Genomic DNA, 16,259 nt, shown 5'->3' on the forward strand with positions numbered 1-16,259 from the left:
GCAAGTAAGATTGAGTGTCATTTCACATTTTTACTGGCCATTTGCAATTTATGTGCTATGATTGTCCTTTCACATGTACCCTTTGCCCAGTGAATTAATGTTCTCATCTATTTGTAAGCACTTTTAGTATATTAAAGATATTATTTTAAAAAAAAAGATGTCCCTTTATGTTTTCTCTCTCTCTCTCTCTCTCTCTCTCTCTCTCTCTCTCACACACACACACACACACACACACACACACACACACACACACAGAAAGAGAGGAAAGAGACTATTCTCCCGGTTTTTTTGTTTGCTGTTTGCTGTTAACTTTTGCTAAAGCAAGTTTTTTTATGTAGCCATGGGTTTATTGTGTTACTCAGAAAAGTCTCCATGACTTTGATATTTTGCAAATATTTTTACTTTTTGTCTTTTGTTGTTTATAATTAAAAGTTTAACCCACCAAATTTTTAATTGTCTGTATTATATAAAATCAAGATTTACCTTTATTTTAGTTCCGATGGATAGACAACAGTCCCAGCAACAATTACTGTCTAAGCCATCCTTTCCTCAATCGAAATTAATTGCTTAACTCTGCATATACCTGGATCCATCTCCAAGTTTTTATTTGTGTTTCACTGGGCTATTGTCCAGTTCCTATTCAAATGCCATATTGATTTGATCACATTTTTTATAGATAGTAAGCTCTGGCATCTATTAAAAAAGAAGTTTCCCTTTACTGAGTATTTTTTTCTTTTTGAAATATTTCTTGCCATTCATAGCATGTTTATTCTTCAAGATCAATTTCAGGTTTATTTTCTTTTATTAAAATAAGCTGGAACATTTACTCAAGTTAAGTTAAATTTATATATTAATTTAGAAATGATTGACATTCTTGGAATGATTGCAATTTTATGATATAAAGTCTTGCCATCGGGGAACATGACATGTCTTTTCCTTCAATTTATTCATGCCTTGTCCTTCAATAATAACACTCCTCTTCCTTCATATAGATCTTGTGACTTCTATTAAGGGTCTTCCTAAAGAGATTGACAGATCTACAGAATATGACAAACTAGCATAGACTCATGGCTCTTTCCCTTGAACAAAACCCTGGAGAAACCACCAAAATGAGAGGGAAGTAACTGGATCCCAGTACAAAAATATAATGGGAGAAATGGTTAGGAGGATGACATGACTGAGCTCAAGCATGAAACTGAAGAAGGTTTGAGCCAAAGGAAGCCATGCCCCATGACTTGGGGAGTGATGGGAAGCAGTTGTCTAAAGGGGCCTTTTATACTCTTGCCCACTTTGCCCTGGGAGTGAAAGCAAGTAACTCAGATTGGAACTTGAACTCGACCAAAACCTGTGGTCTTCCAGCTGAGATCACACATGTGGTTTCAGGACTTAATGAAGCTCAGGTTCTTGATGTCTCATTGCAGAAAAAAATCAGTGAGAGCCAAAGTGATAGTTAAGAAGTGGGTTTCTTTAGAGAGAAGCACACTCCACATGCAGAGCATGGGCCATCTCAAAAGACAAGAGCGACCTTGAAATATGGCGTGGTTAGTTTTCATGGGCTGGGTAATTTCATAGGCAATGAGAGGGAGGATTATTCCAACTATTTGTGGGGAGGGGCATAGATTTCCAAGAACTGGGCTACCACCCACTCTTTGGCCTTTGATGACTGACCTCAGAACTTGTTGCTTGTGAGTGTGTCATTTAGCTTGCTGTTGTGTTACAATGAGCATATACTGAGGCTCAAGGTCTCGTGGAAGTTGACTCGTCTGCCATCCTGGGCCCATTTAGTTCTAATCAGTTTATGTCACGCCCTTAGACTACATCATTCTTTCAAAGGTTGTGCCCTGGCCCCTTCCCTCCTGTTTCAGGAGGATTGTTGCCCATTTCTTCACAATGACTTGCTAAAAAGCAGCATCACTAGCCCAATACTAATTCCAATGCTAAGTGGCAGACTCACAGTAGGGTGACTCTGAGTGAAGAGTTGATAACAAGAAGTGCACAGAGTCTGGTCAATCACTGAGCATTCTTTTCCACACCCTTCCCTCTATCTCACCCTACGGAAGCATCAGTCACGATAGAGAAAGAGAGCCTCTGGACAACAAAAGTACTTAAGGCTGAGGTATTAAACAGATAGGGGATGCTGAAGGACAGGGTCCCCTTGTGGGTGGAATGAAGTAAACACAAAATGGTTGAGATCACATTACAATACTAGAAGCTCTCTACTCTGGAACATACCCCATTTCCACTCTCAACTTCACCAATAGGAGAACAAGGCATGGCATAGGATCTTATCCCTTTATTAAAGTACATGTTACTCTTTTGCTGTCTCGCATACAGGGTTATCATTACCATCTTTCTAAATTCCATATATATGTGTTAGTATACTGTATTGGTGTTCTTCTTTCTGGCTTACTTCACTCTATAATCGGCTCCAGTTTCATCCATCTCATTAGAACTGATTCGAATGTATTCTTTTTAGTGGCTGAGTAATATTCCATTGTGTATATGTACCACAGCTTTCTTATCCATTCATCTGCTGATGGACATCTAGGTTGCTTCCATGTCCTGGCTGTTATAAACAGTGCTGTGATGAACATTGGGGTACACGTGTCTCTTTCAATTCTGGTTTCCTCGGTGTATATGCCCAGCACTGGGATTGCTGGGTCATATGGCAGTTCTATTTGAAATTTTTTAAGGAATCTCCACACTGTTCTCCATAGTGGCTGTACTAGTTTGCATTCCCACCAACAGTGTAAGAGGGTTCCCTTTTCTCCACACCCTCTCCAGCATTTATTGCTTGCAGACTTTTGGATCGCAGACATTCTGGCTGGTGTGAAATGGTACCTCGTTGTGGTCTTGATTTGCATTTCTCTGATAATGAGTGATGTTGAGCACAGATGTATAGAATGGACTTTTGGACTCTGAGGGAGAGGGAGAGGGAGATGGTGGAATGACTTGGGAAAATGGCACTGAAACATGTATACTACCATGTAAGAAATGAATCGCCAGTCTATGTTCGATACAGGTTACAGTATGCTTGGGGCTGGTGCACGGGGATGATCCAGAGAGATGATATGGGGTGGGAGGTGGGAGGGGGGTTCAGGATTGGGAACTCATGTACACCCGTGGTGGATTCATGTCAATGTATGGCAAAACCAATACAGTATTGTAAAGTAAAATAAAGTAAAAATTAAAATTAAAATATATATATATAAAAGAAATAAAGTACATGTTACCTACCAAGGTAGTTGATAGCTCCCAAAGAATATGAGCTTGCACAGAAAAATGTTAGCAAAATAGGCCTGAGACTGTTATACTTAGAAAGGCCTGTTTGCAAGGCTGAACTTTCTCTTTCACCATAAAAAGATGTAAAGGTATTAAAAAAAAAAATGCACACACACACATACACAAAGAGCAAACATAATACTTAATCATAAATTATTTAAAACATTCCCCTTGAGATTAGGAACAAGAAAATGGATGGTGACAATTATCATTTCTATTCAAGTGTAAGTGTACACTGTAGAATAAAACCAAAAATAATATATTAGTCTATACTGATATAAATAAAGGAATGAATTAATGAAGAGAATGGAGCGTTTTTCCTTTAGAGAAGAATGTCATTAATAAGCTAGAAGGAATGATGGAATTCAAAAATCACCATTTGATAAACTATCACAGTAATAATTAATTCAGCTAAGAAACACTGATAGCTGCTAAAATTAATGAGTGAAAGTTTGATGAGGAAAGGTGTATTTACATACTCTTGATACATTTCCTCACAACATATCTGTTAATTGCAAAGAGAAAAAGAGTAACTTTAGGGACTTCCCTGGTGGCCCAGTGGGTAAGACTCCATGCTCCCAATGCAGGGTGCCTGGATTCAATCCCTGGTCAGGGAACTAAGTCCCATATGTGCAGTCAAGCAAATAAATTTTTTTAAAAGAGTAATTTTAAGTGGAGAAAGCCAAATAAAGCCACTTTAATTAAATGATGAAGTAATGAGACAAATTAAAATGTGTTCCTCAACCAAAACTGAGAAACACACATGTACCCAGTGTTCACTCAGTTCTGAACTGCTGTTCAGTTCAGTTCAGTTGCTCAGTCGTGTCTGACTCTTTGCAACCCCATGAACCACAGCACACCAGGCCTCCCTGTCCATCACCAACTTCTGTAGGTTACCCGGACTCATGTCCATCCAACCATCTCATCCTCTGTCATCCTTCTCCTCATCCTTCTCCTCCTGCCTTCAATATGATTGAACATCAGGGTCTTTTCAAATGAGTCAGCTCTTCACATCAGGTGGTCAAAGTATTGGAGTTTCAGCTTCAACATCAGTCCTACCAATGAACACTCAGGACTGATTTCCTTTAGGGTGGACTGGTTGGATCTCCTTGCAGCCCAAGGGACTCTCAAGAGTCTTCTCCAACACCACAGTTCAAAAGCATCAATTCTTCTCCACTCAGCTTTCTTTATAGTCCAACTCTCACATCCATACATGACTACTGGAAAAACCATAGCCTTGACTAGACGGACCTTTGTTGGCAAAGTAATGTCTCTGCTTTTGAATATGCTGTCTAGGTTGGTCATAACTTTCCTTCTAAGGAATAAGCAGCTTTTAATTTCATGGCTGTTGTCACCATCTGCAGTGATTTTGGAGCCCAGAAAAATAAAGTCAGCCACTGTTTCCACAGTTTCCCCATCTACTTGCCATGAAGTGATGGGACTGGATGCCATGATCTTAGTTTTCTGAAAGTTGAACTTTAAGCCAACTTTTTCACTCTCCCCTTTCACTTTCATCAAGAGACTCTTTAGTTCTTCTTCACTTTCTGTCATAAGGGTGGTGTCATCTGCATATCTGAGGTTATTGATATTTCTCCTGGAAATCTTGACTCCAGCTTGTGCTTCTTCCAGTCCAGTGTTTCTCATGATGTACTCTGCATAGAAGTTAAATAAGCAGGGTGACAATACACAACCTTGACGTACTCCTTTTCCTATTTGGAACCAGTCTGTTGTTCCATGTCCAGTTCTAACTGTTGCTTCCTGACCTGCATACAGGTTTCTCAAGAGGCAGGTCAGGTGTAGCTAGGACGTGGAAGCAACCCAGACATCCATCATCAGATGAATGGATAAGGACATATATACATACATACAATGGACTATTAGCCATAAAAAAAGAATGTATTTGAGTCAGTTCTAATGAGGTGGATGAACCTAGAGCCTATTATATAGAGTGAAGTAATTCAGAAAGAGAAAGACAAATATAGTATATTAATGCATATATATGGAATCTAAAAAGATGGTACTGATGAACCTATTTACAGGGCAACAACATTGAAGCAGACGTGAACAGACATATGGACATGGGAAGTGGGGCAAGGGGAGAAGGAGAGGGTGAGATGCGTGTAGCGTGTATGGATGCATACACACTACAATGTGTAAAATAGATAACCAATGGGAATTTGTTGTATGACTCACGAAACTCCAACTGGGGCTCAGTAACAACCTAGATGGATAAGAAGGGGTGGGAGGCGGGAGGGAGTTTAAAGAGGGAGGGGTCACACGTATACCCACGGCTGACCCATGCTGACATACAGCAGAGGTCAATACAACATTGTGAGACAATTTTCCTTCAATTATAAATAAGCTTGGAGGAAAAAATGTATTCCTCTTGTTGGAATGCAGTGAGAAGTATAACGGCCTCGGTTCTGAGATATTTCTGCCAAAAATTTATAACCTGAATGCAACACTGTTCCTGGCTTGTACCCAATTATCTATTGTTAACAGCAGAAAATGACTGTTACTCATTATCCAATTATACAAAAGGTTAAGCTGCAACTTAGTGCAGATGCCCACTGACAGTGCACCCTGAGGGGAATTTAGGATGGAAAAAAAACAAGATGAAGAACTCTGTGCTTTGGATAAACAGGCCCTTATATATTTAGATGAACATCTCAGAAAAAATTTCAATAACTACAGATGCTTGCCTCTTTCCAAAAACAGAAAAGTACTAAAAATATGAACTTGAGATATCTGTTCTTTGTGATTAGCAGTAATCTTTTACCAAGATGTATCCTTGACTACCTGTATTTCCTAGCTAAAAACAAAAAAAAAGCACATAGGCTGGCTCCTTCTCTACCTCTTCAGAGCAGTTTCTCAGAGCTACTGAGAGGCTGTCTCCCAGACTGTAGTCCCCAGTAAGGTCCCTGAATAAAACTTAACTCATAACTTTTATGTTGTGTATTTTTCCATCAGTAAAAACTATACAGGACATAATTGGGAGAATTGGTGAAACTTGAATGGGATCTGTAAATTAGATAATAGTAATGCATTGGTATTTCCTAATTTTCATGGTTGTATTGTGGTTATGCGAGAGGTCTTTGTTTGCCTGAATTACACTTTAAGGGCTCCCTGGTGGTTCAGATCATAAAGAATCTTCCTGCAATACAGGAGACCTGGATTTAACCCCTGGGTCTGAAAGATCCCCTGGAGAAGGGAATGGCTAGCCACTCTGGTATTCTTGCCTGGAAAATCCCATGGACAGAGGAGCCTGGCTACAGTTCTTGGGGGTTTCAAAGAGTCAGACACGACTAAGTGACTAATATTTTCACTTTTCACTTTCACACTCTAAAGAAAGTGTCCCCACCTCCCAGGCCACAGACCAGGTCAGTGGCCTATTAGCAACCAGGTCACACAGCAAGATGTGAGAAGCAGGTAAGTGATCAAAATTTGTACTTACAGCCACTTGCCATCACTAGCATTGTCACCTAATCTCCCACCTCTTTGGAGCAGTTTCTCAGAGCTTTCTGAGATGCTGTCTCTCAGGCTGCAGTCCTGATTTTGCCCCAGATAAAATGTAACCTGCAAGTCTCACATTGTATAATTTTTAAAGTCAGTTGAAAATTTTGGAGATTTTAGATGGTCTGCAATTGACAGATTTCTCCTAAAGTTACTTGATCACTCTGCTGTCTATTCCATTCATTCTTAGTAATTTTTAAATTTCCATCTTTTTCCTGCTTTATTCTCAGAAACGTACTGCTGAATCAAATGCAGACTCCATGGACATTCCCTCCCTTCTCTAAGAAGCAAGCTATCACACATTTATAACATACCATTCTGTGAGCAAAAATACAGTTTTACAATCTCTCACTCTTTGAAGTATTTCTTCATTCTCAGAAGCATCCAAATCATTTCTTCACTGCTGCTGCCTCCTCCAGAATTAGTTAATTCATCAAGTATTTATTGAGAAAATACTATGAGCCATACCATTCTAGAACCTGGGAATGCAATCGAAAATAATGTCTCTGTTCTCATGGAATTTACAACCTACCAGTGGAACAAAAAATAAAGGAACAACTCCTCCCACCTCCCATTTTTTGTTTTTCAGACAATGATATCTGCTTAGAAAACAATAACAGGAGTTCTCTGGTGGTCCAGTGGTTGAGAGTCTGCCTGCCAATGCAGGGAACCTGAGTTCAATCCCTGCTCCGGGAATATTCACATGCTGTGGGGCAACTAAGCCCAAGTGCCACAACTACTGAAGCCTGCGTGCCTAGAGTCTGTGTTCCAGGACAAGAGAAGCCACGGTAAGGAGAAGCCTGGGCACCGTGGGGAGAATAGCCCCTACTCACTGGAACTAGAGGAAAGCCTGTGTGCAGCAATGAAGACCCAGCTCAGCCAAGAATTAATTAATTAATTTAATTAAAATTTAAACATTTTAAGAAAGAAAACAACAACAGATGATAAAAATGTCCGGGGAAGGTCCTTTCTAAGATGAGGACATCTCATCAGAGCCAAAATGATGTGGAACTAGCCACATGAGGATCTGGAAAAAAGGCAAATGCAGAAGTCTTGTAAAAGAAATCAAGCATATTTAAACTCCCTGTAATGTAAGTCCCAGGTAACCATGATTTCATCTATTGTGTGTGGGATTGTTGTCATTTCTGAAATTTAACTGCTTATCCCAAGACTAAGTTTGTCACATCACAGGAGTTCAAGGTATAACTGTTGTAGGAAAATGGACCCCTCCCAGTGCCTTAGAGTGTGCTCTTATCTAACACTTGGAAATGAATTGTCCAGGGAGACATATGTATGAGAAAGCAAGAGACGTTATTTGGAAGGAGCACCTGGGCAGAGTACAGCAGGGTAAGGGAAACCAGGAGGACTGCTCTACCACATGGCTCACAGTCTCGGGTTTATGGTGATGCGATTAATTTCCAGGTTGTCTCTGGCCAATCGTTCTGACTCAGGGTCCTTCCTGGTGGTACGCAAATGGCTCAGCCAACCAGGAGGAATCCAAGAGGACAAATGGACTGGTGGTCTCCTGTCTCCTTTTGACCTTTCCCGGATTCTTCCCATTGATGGTGGCTTGTTAGTTCCATGTTCCTTACCCGGACCTCCTGTTGTAAAATGACTCATGCACATGGCTGCTGTGGTGCCTGACCAGGGTGGATCGTTTCAGTCAGAGGTTTCCCCTAAGATGTTTGTGGAAGAAATGAAAAGGAAACATGGAAGAAGGGCTGGGAACCTGGAGCAAGTAAGAGATGTGCAAGGCTGCGACCAAAGGAAACAGAAGTCTGAAATCACAGAGCTTTGAGCACCAGGAAAAGGGTTGACAATTATTCTAAGTGCAATGGGAAGCCTTTGCAGGCTTTTCCTCTGGAGAGGACTTGGTCTTATTTACATTTGAAAAGATCATTCTCTCAACAGCAGCCTGTGTGGCAAGGCTTCCTCTTTGAGCCTGACCTCCCAGCAAGAGGTCAGAGGACTCTGAATTTGTGAGGTGTAGTTAGTGCTTGCAAAGCCTTGCTCTCACAGGAGGTCAGCTGTGACCCCCTTGTCCTCCAGTCCATCTCCACCCGGCCACCACCTTCTGAAGATTTAGAGTTTCCAGGCCTGAACTGACTTGGGCTTTTCAATGATAAAAAAACCTTTCTTTCCACCTTCTTTTCCTCAGAAGTTTGATCTGATGCTGCTTCCTCTAACATCCCACTTCCTTTCTCTCTGTTCTTTTGAAGCAAGCTGACTGCTGAGCTGTGAAAGGTGAAGCCATCTGCTCACACTAACCCTGCTCCTTTTACTCCCTGTAGAACCAACACAGCAGATCACAGTACCTCCCTTTCCTTTCCTACTTACTTTTGTTTTGACTATAAAATAAAGTTTGTCCTTTAAGTTGATTTCATTCTCCCTGAGTTTCTGATCTAAAAAATCCAACATTTCTGACCACACGTGAAATTCTGAAGCCCCCTCACCCTTCACTGTCACCCACATTCTGTTGCAGGAAGGGGGACTCTTTCCGGGGCCCAAGAGTGGGCGCTTGTCTAACACTCAGAAATGAATTGTCCATGAAGACACTCACTCTCACAATGCAAGAGATTTTATTCGGAAGGGGCACCTGGGCAGAGTGCAGGAGGGTAAGGGAACCTAGGAGGACTACTCTGCCACATGGCTCGCAGTCTCGGGTTTATAGTGATGGGATTCGTTTCTGGGTTTTCTCTGGATGGTTATTCTGATTCAGGGTTCTTCCTGGTGGCTCATGCATCACTCTGCCAGGATAGATTACAGCAAGAAGGATGCTGGGAGGCAGTAGGGCACATGGAGTCTCCTTTTGACCTTTCCTGAACTCTCCCAGTTTGTGGTGGCTTGTTAGTTCTGTGTTCCTTACTGGGACCTCCTGTGGTAAAATAACTCACACAAATGGTTACTATGGTGACTGGCCTGGGTGGGCGGTTTCAGTCAGTGTGTTTTCCCTAACAATTCCACTGCAGAGCAAACCTATTCCCTATAGCCACAAGCATCCGAAGCAAAGATCTTTTAAAGGTTCTCCTTTTTCCTTAAGTTTGTGATAATTCCCTTTTTTTTTTTCCTCCACCACAAGCTGACAAGCTGTTCACAGAATCAGAGTCTTCCTTCTTCTATATTTATTCAATGGTGAATCCCTTCAACCTACTGGATCCCAGGAGAACTGCTCTGCCACGTGGCTCACAGTCTCGGGTTTTATGGTGATGGGATTAGTTTCTGGGTGGTCTTTGGCCAATCATTCTAATTCAGAATGTTTCCTGGTAGTGCACGCATGGCTCAGCCAAGATGGATGCTAGCAAGAGGGATCCTGGGAAGTGGATGGACACACGGTGTCTCCTTTCAACCTTTCTGGAACTCTTCCGGTTGGTGGTGGCTTATTAATTCCATATTCCTTATCAGGATCTCCTGTCATAAAACAACTCATGCAAATGGTTACTATGGTGCCTGGCCAGGGTGAGCAGTTTCAATCAGTGTGTTTCCCCTAAGAGTTTGATTCCTGGGTCAGGAAGATCTGCTGGAGAAGGGATGGGCTACCCACTCCAGTATTCTTGGGCTTCCTTTGTAGCTCAGCTGGTAAAGAATCTTCCTGCAATGCAGGAGACCTGGGTTGGATCCCTAGGTTGGGAAGATCCCCTGGCGAAGGGAAAGGCTATCCACTCCAGTATTCTGGCCTGGAGAATTCCATAGACAGTGTAGTCCATGGGGTCGCAAATAGTCGGACACGACCGAGTGACTTCACTTTACTTCACTTGTGCTCTCTTAGAACTAAAACCACCAATAAATGGAATATGTTAGCATTATTCATTCTAGAAAAAGTCAGAGTTTGATAACTTCGAGGAGTTCATCAAGAGACCACCTGAAGCCAGATTTTAGATTTTATATACCCTAATCCTTATCGGCAACTCTGCACCTGAACTATTGCTATAAAACTCCTCACCAAGTCTGCATGAGTTAGGACACACAGTTTTAAGGAGCACAGCCCACCATGTTCCTCTTTGCCTGAAAAAGCAATAAAGCTATTCTTTTCTACCTCACCCAAAACTCTGTCTCTGAGATTTAATTCAGTGTTGGACTACAGAGGCCAGATTCGACTATAACCCTGTCCCAAAAGTTCACAGACCCTCTCTGCTGTCTTGTGAGAGGTTTTCCATTATTCTGCTCAAGCCTGAAGTCTGCTCAGCCCCACTTCCCACTGTTTGTATATTGTTAATTCATTGTCATGTCCGACTCTCTGAGACCCCATGGATTGCAGCACTCAAGGTTTCCCTGTCCTTCACTATCTCCCTGAGTTTGCTCAAACTCATGTCATTGAGTCAGTGATACCATCCAACCACCTCATCCTCTGTAACCCCCTTCTCCTCCTGCCTTCAATCTTTCCCTTTTCAGGGTCTTTTCCAATGGTCAGTTCTTTGCATCAGTTGGCCAAAGTATTGGAGCTTCAGCTTCAGCATCAGTCCTTCCAATGAATATTCAGGGTTGATTTCCTTTAGGACTGACTGGTTTGATCTCCTGTAGATCTGATTATAGGTGTGGAACCACAAAATATACAGCTATCAAAAGAGGAGCTTCTGTCTGTCTTCATGCTCCTGTTAGAGCTCTGAAAGGACAATCTCATCTCTTTCGCTGTGTGCTCTAAAGGAATTGAGCAATAAACACAGGACTCAGGAAGGATCACATCAGCCCTGTGGCTGGTGTTAGGGAAGGGAAACAGTTCCCTCTACCCTTTTAAGTTCTTCTGGCTGGTCTAAAAATTAAATTGGCATGAGACAAATTAACAGGAGAAAACCAAATTTAATTGTGTATGAATAAAGCTCCCATAAGAAAAATGAGGCACAAGGATTAGTTAGGGAATTGTGGCTTATAAGCCACTGAAAGAAGGAGAATGGGGTAGGAATTTGAGCCTTCAAAGGAGGAAAAGATATTTCACATAGAGATAGAAAAACAAATGTTTGCTATGCCATACAGAGACAATGGGACACAACGAGGGCTTTGGTCTCCAAGCCCTGCCAAGTTCCCCCTACTGAAACAGAAGGGAAGGGGGCAGCACACAATTAAAAAAATGATATAACTTTATGTCATGAGGACATGACATAAACTATTTAGAATCATATAGGTCCAAGATGGTGGATGAGTCAACTTCCAGTAGACCTTGAGCCTCAGCATACATTAATTGTAACACGTCAACAAGCTAAGGGACACACTCACCAGCATCATGATGGTTCTGAGGCTCACCATCAAAGATCAAAAAGTAGGCAGGGGCTCAATTCCTAGAAACCTTTGCCCCTTCCTGAAATAGTTGACATAATCCTCTCACTCATAAGCCTATGAGATAACCAAGCCCATGAAAACTAATCACACCATATTTCAGGCCCTTTTGGCTCCTGAGATGGCCTACACTCTGCGGAGATTGTTTCTCTCTAGATAAATCCATTTCTTACCTATCACTTTGTTTCTCACTGAATTCTTTCTGTTCTGAGGCACAAAAGAACCTGAGCCTCAGTAAGTTCAGACATCAGGTGAGTGATTCTAATGAAAAGACCATGGGTTCAAGTCCCAATCTAATATGATGATTTTGGCCATTTTGGAAAGTTACTAAATTTTTCAAGTTTTTCCTATGTATAAATTAAATTTTTGTTTTATTTTCTCCTGTTAATTTGTCTAATGTCAATTTAATTCTTAGGCCAAAAAAACAGCCTAGAGGCATGGAGGAAAAAATCTTCCTTCTTAACACAAATATGAAGGATAGGTTTGAAGAAATAAAAGCTCAAAATGTAAGGATGAAGGACACACAAAAAAGTAAGCTGGGTGATAATGAACAGAAGAAAAAATAATGGAAATTTCACATAATAAAAACTGGTGATCCTGAAGAAAAAATAGAACAAATTAAACAAACAAACAAAAAAAAAAAACATCTTTTTCAGTTTTTGAATATTCAAATTGAAAGGATTAAGGAATTAAAGATAATTCTAATATTTAATGACCACATCCTGATGGTGGAAGCAGAATGCTGGAAAACTTCTATTCCCGTATTCTTTAGATAATTTAATAAAACACAATAAATGGGGTTGGTGTTCCTATAAAAAGGAAATGAAAATATTGGCAGGACGACAGTTAAACACACTCAGTCTTTTAGGAGAAAAGCCAGCCCGCTTGCTCTTAAACTATGATTAAAATTCAGTGGTCTCAACCTCCCCTGAAAGCTGGAATTACTTGAAGAGCTTTAATAAATACTGATGTTTGGGTCCCACATCCGCCTCCCAATTCAGGTTTAATTAGCTTGGGGTATGGCTTGGTAATTCTAATGTGGAACCATGTTTAAGACCCTCTTCCCAGCACTATCCCATGTGCTGATAGAAAAAGAGTGGGGAAAGGAGGAGGAAATACACTCTCCCAGGGCACAAGGGGTCAGTGAAACATCAGAGCCAGAAACACGGGAAGTGTAAGGTGTAATCCTCAGAAGGCATCTTCAGGATTAGTGAAAGGGCCTCAGGGCCATAGGTGGCATTTGACTCACATGTCACCATGGTTTTTTTTTACTTGAGCACCTGCCAGTTAAGGATGTTAGGACTGAAGGTCCCACAGCATAGACACTGCTAATCTCTTCTGGCAATGGCACAAAGTCTTACATGTTCATACCTCCAATGTCTCCCACCAAACACTGGTTTTTATCAAAGCCCCCAGTGAACACAGGCTGCTCCTTCCCCAGGATGATGCTGGCCTTTGCCCCCAAAGAGGTTCCCTCCTCCAGACTCCTCCTCACAATGGGCTTCCCATCCACCCAGAGCCCTGTGATCTCAGAGGCAAACTCCCAGATCATACGGAAGTGCTTTGGTGCAGGAGAACCCTCAGGAGACTTGAAAAAGATGTCAGCTCCACCCATGATACACTGTACCTGCCAGTCCCTCATTATGTTGAAGAAGAGAATCTCATTATGCTGTTTTCTTGTGGTGTAAGGGAAGAGGCTATAGTTGAAGGTCAGGTCAGTAGAGATGTGCAGGTACACATGAAGGCCTGGAGTGGTTTAGTTAAGTGTGCAGTCAGCGTCACGTAGGAATTATCCGACGCTTTGGGGAACACAAAGTCCTTTGTGTGCATATCTGTAAGGGTGAAAAGACAGAGAAGGGAAATGTCAACAGTGGAGCTTTGTTAAAAATCAAAATTCAACTGAGTAAATCTAAAGATATAATTGTCATTATTCAGTGATTCATGAACTGGGCAACATCCCATCTAGCAGGTAGAAAGGAATTTCAAAGAGCTGTACAAAATTAAAGACTTTTATAGACAGAAGAGAATAGGAAGAGAACTTTTTAGCAAAGAGTGGGTTATTTCAGTGGGCTCTTTAGCAAAGACCTATGACAAGGTCACCATCCTATGGGGGGAAAATGGCATCTTATTGGGTAGATTACCTCATTAGAGAGGCCAGGTAATTCCAGACTGACAAGGTAAATGTCACATTCCTGGGAGAGGCTGAAATTACAATTAGAATAGTTATTGCAGTTTGACTTGCTAACATGGGGCTTAACACAGGTGACTCCATTTCCAAACAGCTGTCTCTCTCTCTCTTTTTTTCTTAACAGTTCTGCCCTTTTGATCAGGCTGAGATGTCTCCAGCTGGTATGCAGGACCAGAAGTCAAATGGAGCCTTCTGTGACTATGAGATGTGTACCTAAGGCTCAAGTGCCTGGATTTTGGCTGCCATTCGGGTAGGGAGAAGGATCATGAGTCCCTTCTGAAGAGATTCAAGGGCAATCTTTTTTCTCAGTGATTCCAAATCAGAATGGGAGAGAGCGGAAACATTTCTTTGGAGATTTATAACCAATTTCATTAGGAAAATAGAAGAATTCAGGACCCAGTCCAACTTGTAGATATATAACAAAATCTCAAATATAATCAACAGGATTAGAACTTAATATCTACAGATGTGCACACATAACTTTTTTCTCTGTAATCATTCCCATTTTTATTTTATAATCATTTTATAATCACCCCCATTTTTAAAAATCAAAGATAACCAGAGTGCATCTAATTTATTTGCACTAAATTTGGCCTTTGTTGTTGTTGTTGTTGTTCAGTCACTAAGTCATGTCCAACTTTCTGAGACCCCATGGATTGCAGCACACCAGGCTTCCCTATCCATCACTATCTCCTGGAGTTTGCTCAAACACATGTCCATTGAGTCAGTGATGCCATCTTACCATCACATCCTCTCTCCCCTGCTTCTCCTCCTGTCCTCAGTCTTTCCTGATTATTTACATAAATGCAGCAAGATAGTGGTTGACCATGCAAGCTCTTTTGAAGACTGCCCTGTTGAAACCTTGTAAGTAAAATACCAGGCCATTTTCCCAAGGGACTTTATTGACTCCAGAGAGTAAACCTTAATTCCTTAAAACTGATGGTTATCTAAATAGCAAAAGCAATCTTGAGAAAGAACAGTGGAGCTGGAGGAATCAACCTCCCTGCCTTCAGACTATACTACAAAGCTACAGCCATCATGAAAGTATGATAGTGGCACAAAAATAGAAATATAGATCAACGGAACAAGATAGAAAGTCCAGAGATACATTCATGCACCTATAGGAACCTTAGCTTTGACAAAGGAGGCAAAAATATACAATGGAGAAAAGATAGTCTCTTCAATAAGTGGTGCTGGGAAAACTGGTCAGCTATGTATAAAATAATGAAATTAGAACACTGCCTACCTCTATACATAAAAACTAATCTCAAAATGGATTAAAGACTTAAATGTAATGCCAGAAACTATAAAACTATTGGAGGAAAACATAGACAGAACACTCTTTGACATAAATCACAGCAAGATCTCCTATTACCCACCTCCTAGAAAATCCCATGGGCAGAGGAGCCTGGTAGGCTGCAGTCCATGGGGTGGCTAGGAGTTGGACACTACTGGGCAACTTCACTTTCACATTTCACTTTCATGCATTGGAGAAGGAAATGGCAACCCACTCCAGTATTCTTGCCTGGAGAATCCCAGGGACAGAGGAGCCTAGTGGGCTGCCGTCTATGGGGTCGCACAGAGTCGGACATGACCGAAGCAGCAGCAGCAGAGTAATGGAAATAAAAATAAACAAATGAGACCTAACTTAACCCCAAAACTTGCACAATGAAGGAAACTATAAGAAAAGTGAAAAGACAAATTTTAGTGTGGGAGAAAATGACAGCAAAGGAAAAAACTGACAAAGGATTACCCTCAAAATATACAAGCAGCTCATGGAGCTCAATACCAGAAAAACAAACAACCCTGTCAAAAAGTGGGAAGATGACCTAAACAGACATTTCTCCAAAGAAGACATACAGATGGCTAATATATATACACACGACTGAGCGACTGAACTGAACTGAACTGAATATACACATGAAAAGATATTCAACATCACTCATTATTAGTGATATGCAAATCAAAACTACAATGAGGTATCATCTCACACTGGTCAGAATGTCCA

The 16,259-nt window shown here is 41.2% G+C and overlaps 1 protein-coding gene across 1 annotated transcript; it reads right to left on the bottom strand.

Moving 5' to 3' along the window:
• Positions 1-9,351: 9,351 nt before the first annotated feature.
• On the bottom strand, positions 9,352-14,268 carry CRP (C-reactive protein). Its single transcript, XM_069545433.1, is given in 4 exon segments — positions 9,352-13,378; positions 13,381-13,803; positions 13,806-13,895; positions 14,205-14,268. Coding segments are annotated over 3 exon segments (558 nt in total). The 5' UTR covers positions 13,894-13,895; positions 14,205-14,268; the 3' UTR covers positions 9,352-13,331.
• Positions 14,269-16,259: the final 1,991 nt, after the last annotated feature.

This window comes from Ovis canadensis, chromosome 1 (assembly GCF_042477335.2).
Source record: "Ovis canadensis isolate MfBH-ARS-UI-01 breed Bighorn chromosome 1, ARS-UI_OviCan_v2, whole genome shotgun sequence".
NCBI lineage: Eukaryota > Metazoa > Chordata > Mammalia > Artiodactyla > Bovidae > Ovis > Ovis canadensis.